The sequence below is a fragment of the Leptidea sinapis genome, chromosome 20, assembly GCF_905404315.1.
Source record: "Leptidea sinapis chromosome 20, ilLepSina1.1, whole genome shotgun sequence".
In the NCBI taxonomy this organism is placed as follows: Eukaryota; Metazoa; Arthropoda; class Insecta; order Lepidoptera; family Pieridae; genus Leptidea; species Leptidea sinapis.
This window is the reverse complement of record NC_066284.1, coordinates 3040757-3056335: the sequence shown is the minus strand read 5'-3', so window position 1 is coordinate 3056335 and position 15579 is coordinate 3040757. Positions and strand designations below refer to the sequence as shown.

The 15579-nt window shown below is 36.8% G+C and overlaps 1 protein-coding gene across 2 annotated transcripts in view; it reads left to right on the top strand.

Annotated features, from left to right (window-relative positions):
- Positions 1-14002, top strand: part of LOC126970284 (protein ELYS) — a 69008-nt gene extending 55006 nt beyond the window's left edge. Inside the window, exons 32-38 of one of the 2 annotated variants that reach the window (XM_050816106.1) lie at positions 1428-1767; positions 2271-3504; positions 4939-5033; positions 9125-9193; positions 10706-10789; positions 11334-11455; positions 13189-14002. In XM_050816106.1, coding sequence (XP_050672063.1) covers positions 1428-1767; positions 2271-3504; positions 4939-5033; positions 9125-9193; positions 10706-10789; positions 11334-11455; positions 13189-13293 — 2049 coding nt within the window. In that variant the 3' untranslated portion in view covers positions 13294-14002. The remainder of the gene's footprint in view (positions 1-1427; positions 1768-2270; positions 3505-4938; positions 5034-9124; positions 9194-10705; positions 10790-11333; positions 11456-13188) is intronic. The other variant, XM_050816107.1, reaches the window with a different exon arrangement.
- The last annotated feature ends 1577 nt before the right edge of the window (positions 14003-15579 follow it).

Sequence of the window (15579 nt, the reverse complement as noted above, 5' to 3'; positions counted from 1 at the left end):
GCTGTTTTAGGCTGTAATATTGGTTACTTAGTTAAAATATGTTTTTAAGAAATGGAAGTCTATTTTTTCAGTTTATTGATCCTTTTTGTCGAAAACTGCTAAGATTTTATTGTGTGCGCTTATTTAATATCTGTGAATGAGAAATTACAGTACGGAACAAGTTTAAAAAGTAAAATAAATAAGTTTATTTAGGTTCCCTTATTGGCATAAAAAATGATAAAAAGGTTTACAGTTAACTTTCGATCCAATTGCTCCACCGTATTCTACATCAGAACATCCATCAACGGTGACACTCTTGAGTCGCCCAACTATGTTAGTGACCAAACAAGTGTTTTAAAAACATGAAAGAATTCATCGTCGTGTCACAGTACTTTTTATAGCCGAAGAAACCATTATTTCGACTGGCTGTGTACATATCATTCTATTCAAACTCTTAAGGGAAGAAAAAAAATAACGGCTTATATAATAACTAATTTGAAAGAGCTTTGGAACTGTTAAAACAATATCCTGAACATTTCTTAGCTCGATTTATTGCCATGATTAATCGTGGCTTCACCGTTCAGATATAAAATTGTAATCTATGATTTGGAAGAGATTATTATTACCAACCCCTAGTTCTCCTGGCCGTGGCCCGTTGGCCACACTGGCCCACAAGTCAGTGTGGTGATGCTTGAATATTCGACCATGGAGCTACTGGCTGGTTCTTTATATGCACAAGAAATAAAAACCGCCTTAACGAAATTCGTGAGTAACTGCGAGGCAAACTGGCAACAACAAATGTTTTTGCCATCAACATAAAGCCCGGCTTTATAGGTCCGCCGTTGCTATGGCTGCAATTCCAGATGCTTGCTGCGAAATACTTGAGCATCCTCCATATTTATCCGACCTACCCAATTATTTTTATATATGTCTAAGACTGAATTATTACTTACTATGTAGTTTTTTAAGAAAGGGATTTTAAGTTAATAAAACAGATACTCCATTTATATTATACTTAACATAGACTATATCGAAGAAATGGTTTAGTAAACATTACCGGCAACATACACTGATTCTTACTGTTTATTGGACGCCGTACGCAGAATAATTTAGTTAAATTAGAATTGCTTTTCTCATGTCAATTTCATACTTTTACGCCAATTTTTGGCTTTTTAGAGCAGGATGCCGCCTATGGGTACCACAGTGGCGCCTTTATCTGCGGCCAAGTAGTAGTGTGAAATTTCTTATTTTGCCTCGGTTTGAAGGGCGCTCTATCAAGTGAAGAGTGAAATAAATGTACGACGGAGACTAAACATCTTATGTCTCTAGGTGACGAGCGCAATGCCGCTCAGAATAGTGGGCGTAATAGGCAAGGCGCATCAAATGCCATCTGAAGTAGAATAATATTTTGTAATCACAATTTTAATGTTGAAATTACAATTCCTTAGGATTCAGTACCTGGAGATGAAGAAAACAATGTTATTTGCATTAACGATTCCAGCTGTGAAGAATTACAAGCTCCAAATAACGCGAGAATAGAAATAGAAAACGTTGAAGTAGTACATTCTGAGCCCATGATTTCCGGGGACATTGAAATAGAATCAGAAAAAAATGAACATCCAATGGAGGAAGATATTGATAAAAATAATGATCCGTTTAACCACACACACATGTCTATGATGACTGATGACAATTCAGTTGAAGTATCCAGTCATTCTGTTAAACTTCACTATTCAGAAGATAGCTCAGATAGCCCTGAAATGGTTACACAAAGTGAAACAGTTAAAGGTAATATGACAGGAAAATTATTAATTATTCATTACAACTGATAATTTTGAAATATAATGAAATTATTATTATGGCATGATAGTAGTTAAGGTGCTGTCGTGTAACAAAGTCTCTTTGAGTTATTATAAATATATTTTGAATGTGGTGACTATCTATGGTTTTAAAATTAATCTTAAATTTAGTTTATTTACGAAAATTTCAATAATAATATTAATTTGTATTCTTCCTTCAGTGTGATTTTCAAGGAATTTGCTTCCATGTAACTGCGCTGTGTTCCTGGGCTTGGGCATGGTTACCTTAAAAACGGGTACATCTGCCAACAACTCCGGTTACGATACTGTGATTTCTCTGTGAGGTGTTTTGTAAGATATTTTTTTTTGGTCAGGTGACCCCACCTGTACGCAGTTTGTCTTTCCTATCCCACAAAAAATAGGTATATAATAAAATATACTTAAAAAGAAAATTGGGAAAAACAGTCCCTAACATTATAAAATATGTTTCAGATACACCTATAGAGGAACTCCATGAGATGGTCAAAGAAGTTACAACATCATCTGAAATTAAGTCTTTTGGAGCCCCAGTTGATTCTGATACGGTCGACGTATCTGATTCATCCAAACGTACCCTTGAAGAAAAAGAACAAAGTAAAATTAGTTCAATCTTGGGAAAAAAGCTGAAAGAAGATAATACTGTTCCGAAAGAAACACTATCGGAACAAAATGAAATGGAAACTGATGATAAATCTGTTCAGAATCAAATGGGTATTGCGGAAATTTCATCAAATAAAACAAATTCTTCCATTCTTACATTACAAGCCGAAACAAATAAAACTGGCGTTGTATCTAACACCGACACCCAAGTAAGCGAAATTGGGAACCATAAACGCACTAAAAGGATATCAACATCTTCAAATAAGTCCCCAACTGACAATGTCGAAAGTATTGGAAATGACAGTCAAAATGAGTCAAGGTCCAGAACAACATCTTCTCTCAAAACTAGTGTGAAAGAAACAGATGATGAAGTAAACAAAGAATCTCAACTTCGAACTAGGAGATCCTCGGCATCCAAGGCAAATATTGAAAAAGAATTAGAATCAAGAGAGATGCAAGTAGAAAATCCTATAGTTGGAACGCAAACGTTATCCAATAAAACAACTGTAGAAGTTTCGGAAAAGAATATTGTAAATGTTACGCCAAAACGAAAGCCAAGGTCCAGAAAACCATCAGAAGCTAAAGAAGAAACAGAAATGCAGATAGAGGATATAACAGATAAACCTAAAACGCGATCTAGAAGAGCGTCTATGTCATCGAGCAAATCAGTTGAAAAAGACATGGAAGCCGAACTGCAAAATCTTGAGGACACTCCAAAAACACCAGAATCTGCTTCACAGCGTCGACGTAACTCCAAAACACCGAACACTGAAATGAGAAAGATAATAACAAGACGAGCATCTAGAGAGCTAGCTGAGCCTTTAGAAGAGTCACTCGAGGAACTGACTCCGCGTCGGTCAGGTCGGAGAAATAAAAAAGATGACGATAATGCAAGCGTTGCTTCCGAAAGCTCAGTAAAGTCAAATAAAAGTACTGTAAGTGAAGAAGATAGAAGCGTTAAGAAGGGAAAGAAGTCCATTCTGAGCACGCGGACAGATTTGTCGGTAATACCAGAAGTTGCGACTGAAGAAGGAAGTAATATTGAAGGCAGTTCCAACATTGTAAATGAATACGCCGCCGGTAGACGGTAAGAAAATGAAATTTAATTAATTAATCGGGTTAAAATGTGACTTGATGCAGTATATAATAATATAATATTAAGGTTCCACCGCACTTCATGCCAAATAGTCTGTAAACACACGTCAAATATATAGTTAGATTTAAGTCAAGCTAGTAATGTATAAGATGTATTTGTGTTCGAACGGTGCCGTAGCTAGATAAATTACCCTGAACCTAACTGGCCAGATTCTAATGAAGATAGCACTGCTGGATCGAAATAACTCATTAATTAAACTATTGTAAATATAGTTTAAAAATGTATTCAAGCCTTGTTTGGGCGTATTAGGAATATTATGACGCACTTCTCATATTTGTTTTTAAACACTATGAAATAAACTTATTACAAAAAAAAATATCGGCTTCAAATAAGTTTTTAACTAAAAATTAAAACTGCAATAACCTTTTGAAGATGGTGGTAAATATAAACTATGAAGAATATATTTTTGCACAGCGCTCTCTTGATTTTTCTGTTGCTATAAGTAACCATAGCTGGATTATCACTTTAACCATTAGATAAGTTCATTTGATATTTCTATTTCATACAAATGAATTTATTCTGATATAATTTATACGTCCAGATTGTCTTTGTCTTGCTATTATTATTGTTATGATTTGGGGATGAAGGGGGATGAGGCACCATCCTTAGCTAGTTGGTCAGCTTTCTCATTACTTGCTATTCCTTTGTGCCCCGGTATCCAAGCCAAGGTAACTTTGTTTCTCAGGCAGAGGATATTCAGTTTTCCTATGCATTCCCACACTCACCGTGAAGTTATTGTGTAGGATGTCAGTGCCTTGAGAGCTGCTTGGCTATCTGACATTATGGCAATGTTCCTTGACTGGTAATTCCTGTCGAGGTTCATTTGTAAGCACCAGTCTAGTGCATATACTTCCGCCTGGTATATAGTTGTTGCTTTGCTTAAGGCTTCATGATAATTGATTGCTGAGCCGAAAACTCCAACACCGGTACCGGTTTGAGTCCTGGAGCCATCCGTGTACCACTTTATGGTATGACTATCTAGGTTTACCGTGTTATTACAGTAGTCTTCCTTGTTGCTGGTATTTAGCCTGAAATTCCGCTCAAAGCAAAATATTGGGGGAATTTTGTCTTGTGGCATAAACCACGTGTGTGAACCATCCTTCAATATCCGTGAAAAGACAGAGTGCTGTCAAGTCTCTTGCTGTTAGACCGATAAAAACAGGCCATGTTTAATACTTTAGTGTGCGTGACAAGCTACGTCTTACACTCGCGATTTGTATGACACTTTGTGTTACTGTGCGTGCATTGCTCAAAATAGAGGTTAACACTAAAAATCTATTTTTTTTGACGTTTTCACTACCGTCATAGTCTATGTAGACGTATGCTTAATGATCTAAGAATTTATTATTATATGCATGATTTCAGCATGACTCGTAATCAGAGAGCTGTACTACAGTCGTGGCTGGAGCCGTCTTCTCCCTCCATCTCCACATCGCACGTCGATGATGATAAGTCTGAAGGTAATACATACTTTTTCATCGGCTACTGTGGTGAATAGCAGCAGAAGCAACTAACTATATGTGGTGTGTTCGCCCGAGACAGTACTGTCGCCATACCAACTGTACTGTTGTATTCCGTCTGGGTTGCAAGGTGAGTGCCAATGTATATGAGTCCATAAGTCTCAGGCTTATCGCAGACGACGACTATCCGTGACGACTTTTTAGTCTGTGATAATAAAACATATAGAATTATATGCAGTAATGCCGACGACGCGCAAAAAGTCTGAAACACACAATATCCTTGACGGACCGCGCCGCACGGCGCCGTACCAAAAATGCGCAAAAAAATATAACGTTCGCGTCAACACGCGCTAACGCAGACGACGCTCACTTTAGTCTGTAGTCTGCAGTTGCTAGTGATTGACGTGTATCATGGCGCTAGACATCGATGTATCGATGTTGATTCAACAAATAGAAAACAGACCAGCACTGTATGATACATCTTTGATAGAGTTTCATGACAGAAATTTAAAAAGAAAATTGTGGGATGAAGTGTGCAAATTTATTTGGAAATAGTAGAACTGAATGTTTAATATGAAACTGAAAAAATAGGATGAACCCAAAATTCTCTATTTCTTCTTATTTTATATATCTCAAGTACTAAATAATACACCGCAATCTGTGTACGTCATGTGTGTTGAGTCTATGTAATATCTGCCAAAGACATTTTGCGCGCACTGCATACTTTTTGTGTACCACAGACTCGATAACACAAAAAGTGTGTACTCTGCGATAGGCCTCGAGAATGACGGTCGGAGTACTATATGATCGGTGACGTCCGCAGTCCATTGCAGAAGTAACAAATTGTTTACCATGGAGGGATAATTGGTGGTAATTGATTAATTAATTGAAACATGAAAGTGGTACATAGTGCTTTATGCTACGCCTATCTATCTGTGCGAAAATTAATGCGAAATTCAATATTATTTTAGGAAATAAACTGCTATAACTTTATAAAATTAGTAATCTTACCTCGGTCTTTGTTACGTGCCCTTAAATGACAATTGTTTGCATGACAGAATCCGTAGAGGTTTGATAAAGTCGCCAGACCAAAGAATAACACCGTCCAAATTACAAAGCAAACACAAAAAAAAGCCAGATCGTTAGAAATCCAACACAATTGAGTACCCGTAATGTGGCAACAAACCTGATTCCTTCAGCGGTAGTCTGGATAAACAACTGTCAAAATGCACTTGTCTATTAAGGGCCGATTTTTAATCCTCAGTCAAACAACTAGGTAGGTGAAATTCGACGGATACCGCAATTTCGGATTTTTCAATAGGCAGATAGAAGTTATCCAACTAATAAAGATAGTAATTAATCGGCCCCTTTGGGGGCCGGTTAAGAACTATTGGTGCCCTGTTTAAGTTTATAGGCTTTATTTGTAGCTAACTCATAGCTAATAACTATCTTCTTTTGACGAGTACATGCGTTATTTATGTTATTATTAGATAGTAGAAATTAAAAATTATAATATATCAGTAAATTTTTTTGAGACAATTGACGTCTCGCAATTGAAGAAAAAATCCAGATCCTCAACTTTGTGAACTCTCCAGACAGAAAAACAAGAGTTGTGGAGACCAGACCACGACATTATCTGGCATGATAGTGAGTTCTCGAGGAGATTTCGTCAAAAAAAGATACTGTTGCTTACCAATTAACTGACATTGATTGAAAATATAATTAAATATGAAAAGCAAAGGTTTGTAGTATTTTTTAAATTATACATACATAATTTTTTGTAAACCTTTGTATAGAGTGTTTAAATCTATCTGTTCAAAACTATACCTACATTATCCTCCTCTCTGAGTGCTTCCGTTTGATTCACTCGGATTAACGTTCGAATTTCAAAATGCTTCCGATTGACTTACTCAAACAATCATCCTTTCTCTGTCTTATGCGTTAAATGATATATATGTCCATCTCGCTTGCTCATATTTAGTGTGAAGCTACTTCGAAAATACCACAGATTCCACAAAAATTCAAAACTTTTAAACGTTGGTAAAACAGTATATTAATTTTACTCTCTCAGTAATTATCTGTTGATTTATCTGAGGATTGAAAAATCGGCCCTAAGTCTTAAATTTATAATGTGAAAATTTACAAAATATTGTTTTTGGCCTTTATAGAATAGATTTTTTTAAACAAAAAAAGCAAATCAGGGTTAGGCGGAAGAGCAAAAGTCTCACTCCATTTTATTAAACTGTGCAACAAGATACGAAAAAATAATAATAATTAGATTATCAAAAGCAATTGAAAATATTCTTTATTCTACAGAAGACACTACAATTTTAATTATAAGTTAAGTTTCCATTCCAGATATTTATCTCTTAACATCCCATCTCTCTGATTTAAAGACAAGTATCTCAACAAAACGTCTAAATATGTTGCATATATTTCGCTTAGCACTTTGAAATTGTCATTGTTCAAGTCTGGGATAATTTATACGTCTACATATAGAACTGTTAAACAACGCATGACAACAGGCCCACTTTATTACTTTAGTTTGCATGACAGCTATATCTTGCGCTCGCGAATACATCACTCACTTTGTTTTAGTGTGCGTGTGTTGTGAAACTAGAGGCTAACAGTTTGCCGCTATTATTTCGACGCATTCACAGTTTTTGAGTCTATCTCGAAATTATCATATCTATATCAAATTATCTAAGGTAAAGGACATTGTTCTGTGTCCTTCCATTTTTCGCCCCAGCACCGTCAGCCATGAAAAAACGCTTTAAATATATGAAATTACCTACAGATTCTCTTCACATATTGTTTATAAAACGGACACTTCAGAATATCGCATTATTTAAAGAAATATATCAGATTTTGAGGTTATAATTGGGCACTCAATAACACATTTACTATACTTTTATATGATACACAATACATTTACAATATTATTTAAAATTATTTTTATATAGATTAATTATATCCACTCTATATTTTAAGTGTAAGTTTTAAAAATATTATTTATAGTATTTTAAACGTACTTATTTACTTACTTTACCAGTGGGAGGCTCCTTTGCACAGGATGCCGGCTAGAATATGGGTACCACAACGGCGCCTATTTCTACCGTGAAACAGTAATGTGTAAGCATTACTGTGTTTCGGTCTGAAGGGCGCCCTAGCTAGTAAATTACTGGGCAATGGGACTTAACATCTTATGTCTCAAGGTGACGAGCGCAGTTGTAGTGCCGCTCAGAATTTTTGGGGTTTTTCAAGAATCCTGAGCGGCACTGCATTGTAATGGGCAGGGCGTATCAATTACCATCAGCTGGACGTCCTGCCCGTCTCGTCCCTTATTTTCATAAAAAAATAAAAAAAAAAACTTATACATTAACTAACAAGGCAATCAACCAATAGTGTTAGTACCAACCCCATAAATCAAATCTAAAGTATTTTGATAAGGCAACAATCAGTGTAGGTACAAATAAAACAGAATTACTGAGACGTAGAGAATACACCACACAATCTAACTACGAAGGTCGATAGCGAGTGACATTGATAGCACAGACTAATAAGAGTGACAGCGAGAAACTAATTTTATTATTTTTTGTCGTTTTAATTCAATGTAATAATAAATAAACTGTATTATACCGAATTTAATAATTATTGTGATTTTTTTATATAATCTTTTCGAGATTGCTATGAAACAACATGTAAAAATATACTAATGTAGGCATTAGTAACAAAATCGATTATTATGACTGTATGTAGTCTATGGATCAAATATGTCGGCTCTCATTATAATTCGTCAGGTACACTTCTTTTTAAATACACTGAATGAATAAAATATTTATAAAATCATGGTGTCAGTCCCATGATTGTCGGTTCTGGGGCGGATTTCGACAGTCCTTTGATATACACTTATACATTTATATATTTGATGTAGTATTGTAAACTAGCTCTTATTTTATACATATGTAACTCTTATTGGGTGTACTAATTGCCTATATTTACTAGTTCCATCGACATGTTAACAGCTTCAGATGTTGTAGAACATCATTGCATGGCAAATCTATTAATCACAGTTAACCCACGCTTACTAGGACCAAACGACCTCGAAGAAGAACCTGTGACGCCGGATTCACTGCCGATCTCAGAAACTAAACCGCGCCGTAAGTATTGTTCTTTTTTAATTTGTTGTTTCTAAATAATAATATATTTATATAAATATCATGATAAAGCCAGGAAAAATCTGGTAAGTAATTGTGAAGTAAAATCTTTTTAATTTAATTATTGAAATAATTCGAATCTACCCTTTTAGAATATACAAAAAATGCATTTTTTTTTAAATATTCAAATGTGAGCTTCGCCTATACTTAAAAAGCATAGGAAAGTCCCAGGGATGAATAACGTCTTTTTGATGAGGGAGAAGGCCGTCTGACGACAAAAGCACGACCGCAGCCTACTGCTACACTAGGGGGTTTCCATTCCAACTGAAAACACCTTCGCATTTAGACATGAAGACATCAATCAAACTTCGAATATCACCCAACGTAACATCAGAAAGTGTGGCGCCACTTATACGCCACACGTAATCAACATTAGAGAAAACAATTTGATCATCTCTGCGCTGAGTCCGCTTTCGTGACTCGAAATGGTCTTACGGAATGTGCCTAGAAATCTACATCGCCACACCTATCGGGACGTATGGGTATTGACTGGACAGGAGTGTTAGTGCCTATCAGACGCTCACGGCTTAGAACACCAGCGACCTGCCGCGGAACTGCAAACCACCAGAGTGGGATAGGATGCGTTCCTTTTTTGCATCCTCATTCTTTGACGTTGGATAGATCTCTACAACTTTTACAGAATATTACAATGCAGTGCCGCTCAGGATTCTTGAAAGACAAAATTTTTGAGTGGCAATACAATTTATTGCGCTCGTCTCCTTGAGACATAAGATGTTAAGAGTCATTTCCCCAGTCATTCTAATAGCTACGGTGCCCTTCAGACCGAAACACAATAATGCGTACACATTACTGCTTCGCGCCAGAAACAGGCGCCGTTGTGGTACCCATAATATAGCCGGCATCCTGTCGAACGGAGCCTGGTAACACTGCATTACTTTTGGCATTCTGCAATCGCGTTTTTTGCCTCGCACAGTCATTTTGTGGAATCAATTACCTACGATACGACTTAGGAACCTTCAAGTATAGCGCATACTCCCAACTTAAAGGCCGGCAACTAATCTCTTGACCCCTCGTGTTGCGGATGTCCATGGGCGGATAAACATTCCCAATTACGTGGAACTTACCCTATGGAAATGGTTTGTTTCCCTTTTTATGATCGAGTACATGTGCCGTTGCAGAAGCCTATGTGATTCTCTACAGGGCATGGAAATTTTCATACCAAACTATGTAGTACCGATCGATGGCAGATCACAACCCCAGTTCGATGTGTTAGTTAGCAAAGTAGCAGCTGAGTACAAACAACAGAAATTCAAAATGATCCTGCATATATTTCTTGTCAATGAAAATGTCGCCAAGCGTAGCCTGGGTTTAACTCTTACAACAAAATTCAGCTTTACATAAAAATTATTTGCCTTACAAAAGACTTATTCACTAGTTTATTATAGTTATTAGTTTATTATATTCAGGTGCCTAACTTGAATTAAATTATTTCAGGTCGTAGCACTCGCGCCGCGTCGGACACCACAGTAACGCCGAAACCAGCGCGTATTGGACGCAGAACATCAGTGGATGTTATTGGTGAGACACTAACCTAACCATTTCTAAAGCAACTCTTTACAATGGCGCAGCGCCGTACAACACGTTCGCTTCATGCGAAAAGCGCGACTTAGGGTTGACTTACTTGACAGTTTGTAACCGTCTTGCACAAGCCGCAAATACCGACGCTTTTTTTTTATGAAAATTAGGGACGAGAAGAGCAGGACGTTCAGCTGATATTAAATGATACGCCCTGCTTATTACAATGCAGTGCCGATCAGGATTCTTGAAAGACCCAAAAATTCTGAGCGGCACTACAACTGCGCTCGTCATCTTGAAACAAGATGTTAAGTCTCATTTGCCCAGTAACTTCACTAGCTACGGCGCCCTTCAGACCGAAACAGAGTAATGCTTACCATTTCTGTTTCACTTCAGAAATAGGCGCCTTTGTGGTACTGTTACAATAATCACAATAATTATATTTATTATTGCATCACCAGGGATATTTTGTACTTTATAAGTATTGATGATTTAAAAAGATGGCAATGAGTTTCTTCAGACCAGTTATAAATATAACCGTGTACAGCGGGCGGCCCCGGTGACTCCTCGTCGCCCGACACTCCGGCCCGCGGCCGACGCGCGTCTTTCGCCCGCGCGTGCGAGGCGCTGCACACGCCCAAGTCGCGCCGAGCCTCCACCGATCTCAAGGTATTCCTCCATTATTCGGCTATTTCAACTTCAACACCTTGTGAAACTAGTTATTTGACTTGTGACAAGGTCCACGAAGAGAGCTATGCTCATAGGTTCCCTGCGAAATCGAATCAGAAATTTGTTATTGATGTTGAATCTAGATTGATATTAGAATGTGCTTTGTCATGCGCCGAAGGTAATTTCCGTGATTGGTGCTCGGCTTGACATGATTAGGGTAACTAGTTCGCGTCCTTGACATATTGTCAATTTTTGTCAGATACGTGGCTAACACTGAATTTAGACGTCAGGAAGCTTTGTACCAGATGGATTCCCCATATAATGGGTGTTTCCTTTCGAGGATCGGCCAACTAAGGTAAAGACAGGAAGATGTCAAGGAAAAAAGATGATTGCCTCATTCTTTGGTCAGACACGTCATTTCGCGACAGTTGTGCTAGAAGATGGAAGGACAGTTACTGCGGACTTGTATGTCACTCGCTGTTTGCCTGTTGTATTGAAAAAATCAACGGCAGCGCCCTCGAAGCAGGATCTTCCTTCACCACGACAATGCCTCAGCGTACTCCGCAAAACGGACTGTTAAATATTTGACTATTGGTGTCGAGGTGTCGAGATAATGAGTCATCCGCCATACCAGTCTTGACTGGGTGGCCTGCGTCTATTATTTATCCCCAAGAACTAAACATAAAATTCGAGACATTCGCTTTACAAGCCTTGAAGATGCGATGAAAGCGTACGAAGATGCCATAGAAGAGACCCCTAAGGAAAACAGGGCCCACTGCTGTTCTCAGTGGTTCCATCGAATGCGACGATGTGTAGAGAGGAACGGAGATTACTTCGAAAAACAATAAAAGTATTGACAACTTTCTACATTAATCCGGTTTTCATTTTCTAAACATTTTCAGTGTTACCTAGGACCGTTACCGTCACTTCTGGGATTAATTACTTAAACAAATTAAATTTGAATCGGAATACCATCCCACAAAAAGGTAAACTTAAAACTAAATATGTTAGTAACTAAATAAATATTTTAGTTCTATATTAAAAAGTTAGTAAAATGCGCTACTACCTGCAGTATGCATTATGACGTCCCTCAAATAAAATGCATTTTACTGTGTTTATAAGTATTAGGTCTACTTACACGTGATTACAAGTGATTCAATTCCCCCTGGGACGACGATCCGTATAATTTCTGCACCACTTTATAACGTTTTGTTAATTTATTGTAAAAATAATACAATTGCAAATAATGCATGCATTTTTTATTTTACACAGCCTAGTAGGGGGCACTATAAGCTTGTAGTTATTTGAAGTGTTTCAATTATGGGTATTATTATATTATTCTACTATTAACTAGTATTAACAGTGACTATTGCTAAATAGCAATAGTCACTGTTAATACAGAATATCAAGTAACTACCATTACCAAGATCGAAAACTAGTGTTATATCAATTATGTTCACTTATTCTGTGAGAATTTGTTAAAACCAATAAAGATTTTTTTTTATTATTATTTTCTACGGCCACATTTTCGTTCCACGTGCAAGTCAAACATACTCACTGCCGGGACACGTCCATACAACCAGTTCGTCAGGTTACCATTTACATATAAAATTTTAGGAGTTCTGTTTGATTTGCTATTCTTAAGAATTTTAACTTCTCCCGTGCGTACTTCCTTTACGATCACACACACTTCTTTGTACCTGAATGTTTTATAACTATATCGATTAATGCAGCGAAGTGAGACAGCAAGCGGCGGAAGTTCCCCGGCGACATCAGAAGCGGGATCCGTCACGCCGAGTCGGCGCACGACGCGGCGACAATCCTCGCAACGCGACTGACACGCGCCAAGTTAGTTGTGTTACATAATTATAACTGCAATCGAAATTTATATCGACCGAACCAGGTTTCAGGACATTTTTTTAACCCACGCCAAATCAGTAGTTCATTCTACTCGTGTCAGAATATATACCAGTTTAACCCAAGACATTCTAATTCGGTTTAATTAGCGTAGCACTTTATTTTAAAACTAGTCTTAATTTAACCATATCTTCTTTAATACAACCTAACTTCTGTGTTCTTCTGTTAATAAACGAGGAGTAAAGTTATTGCAAGTTTCAAACTTTTTGTCTTTCTCTTATCTTTGTCACTACAGAATTACATGACAGGGAGAAGTAATTTTAAACTTGGAGTTACTTTATATTTTTAACATTTTAACAATTTTATTAATAAGACGGATTTTGTTTATCGTATTGTCGCTTCTCTTATCAATTTGGCCTGGGCAAAACCAGTATCAGGTCGTAATTTTCTTTTGCTAAAATAACACTTCTGATGTCCTGGGTTAAAATAGTATATCTACACCGGTGTAGGACAACTGATTTAGTCGTAAATCGGGTAAGGTCGGTAATAACTTCGTCTAGGAACAAATATTTAGAATATTATTAAACGAGAAATAAATACTGTTAAGGATTAATTTATCAATTAAGTATTAGTGTTATTTAATGTAGCAAGGGTTTTTTTTGCATTTATGTTATTAAATTGTGATCATAATGAAGTTTTTTCACTTTACCTGCCTGATAGTACGAGTTGCACAGTTTTTAGAGTTGGCCAAGCTGAGAAGAGTGGTGGAGAAAATATTCATAAAATTTAGAAATATTATATTGACACACTTGTACACAAAATTTTTACTTATCTTCGTTCGTCCACGAGTTGACGCATGGACCAGCCCATCATTCCTTTATATATTTGAGGAAAGAAAACGACCTGGTGCACGACGCCGCCACAAGCAGTTAATATAACATATATAAGTTTTGAAGGTCTTTTGTTTTTTTTTTAATATTTGTGATGTCGCTTGGACTATAAGTATTTGAATAAAATAGCTAATGGAGATTGAATCGATGCTATGTATAACCTAGGCCCTAAAGAATTACTGAGAGGAAAATTTAAGGAAATTAATATCTTGACTGTTGCCTCTCAATATATTCTTGATAATGTTATGTTTGTACATAGGCACATAAGTGAAACTGTCATAACCAAAATAACACAAGGAACAGACATAAACTTATAATGCCTACTGCTCGGCTAAGTCAAGTTGACTTCTGTGGGGCGTTGAAGCATATGCTTCTACAACAAGATCCCAGATAATGTTCAAAACAAATGTATTACGAAATTCAAAATTGCTAAAAAAGCGTTTCTGTGGTTAATGTTACTATAACATAATTGACTTTCTTCATGACACCACTGATTGGGAGTAGAGCGACCGCCCTCAGGCTCTTAAATAATACATTTTATTGTACGATTTTACATTGTAACTACATTTTTATAAAAAAAAAGGAGCCCGCTGAGATTGTTGCGCCCGTTCTTCTCAGGTCTGAGGCATACTTTTTCGAATGGGTGGTAGTTTTGACTTTAAATAAGTGATATATATCTATCACATTCACTCGCAACCACGATATACTCAGAACTCAATATAGCATTAATGGTTTAGTTCTAGAGGATAAAACTGATATAAGAGACTTAGGGGGTTTTTTTTATAACAAATTAACGTTTCTGCCTCATATTGATAATGTTATTAATAAATCTTCAAAAATGCTAGGCTTCATCATCCTTAACTGTAAAAAATTCCGCAATCCAACAACTAAAATAACCCTGTATAATGCTTATGTGCGCAGTAATCTAGAATACTGTAGCATCGTTTGGTCTCCTCAATACAACATTCATCAATTAAGAGTTGAACGCATTCAAAAACGGTTCTTATGGCACCTTGCTTTTTCTTGTGGGGTACATAAGCGATTGCCATCGTACTGCGATAAGTTGAGACACTTTAACTTGAAAAGTCTTTCTGTTCGACGACAAATGCTAGATCTAATATTTTTATACAAAATAATTAGAAATCAGCTCGACAGTCCATTACTCGTGCACTCCATCAGCTTACGAGTTCCCCGCCGAGTACCAAGGTGTGCGCAGGTCGGAGCTGGCCTGTTCCATCAGCCATTTGCCAAAACTAACCTTAAGCAATTTTCTCCCATACCACGTCTATCAAGAACTTATAACTCCATCTGTGGTGAAGTAGATATTTTTAAAGATTCTTTACCTGCTTTTAAAAAAAATATTACGAGATTGTTAGG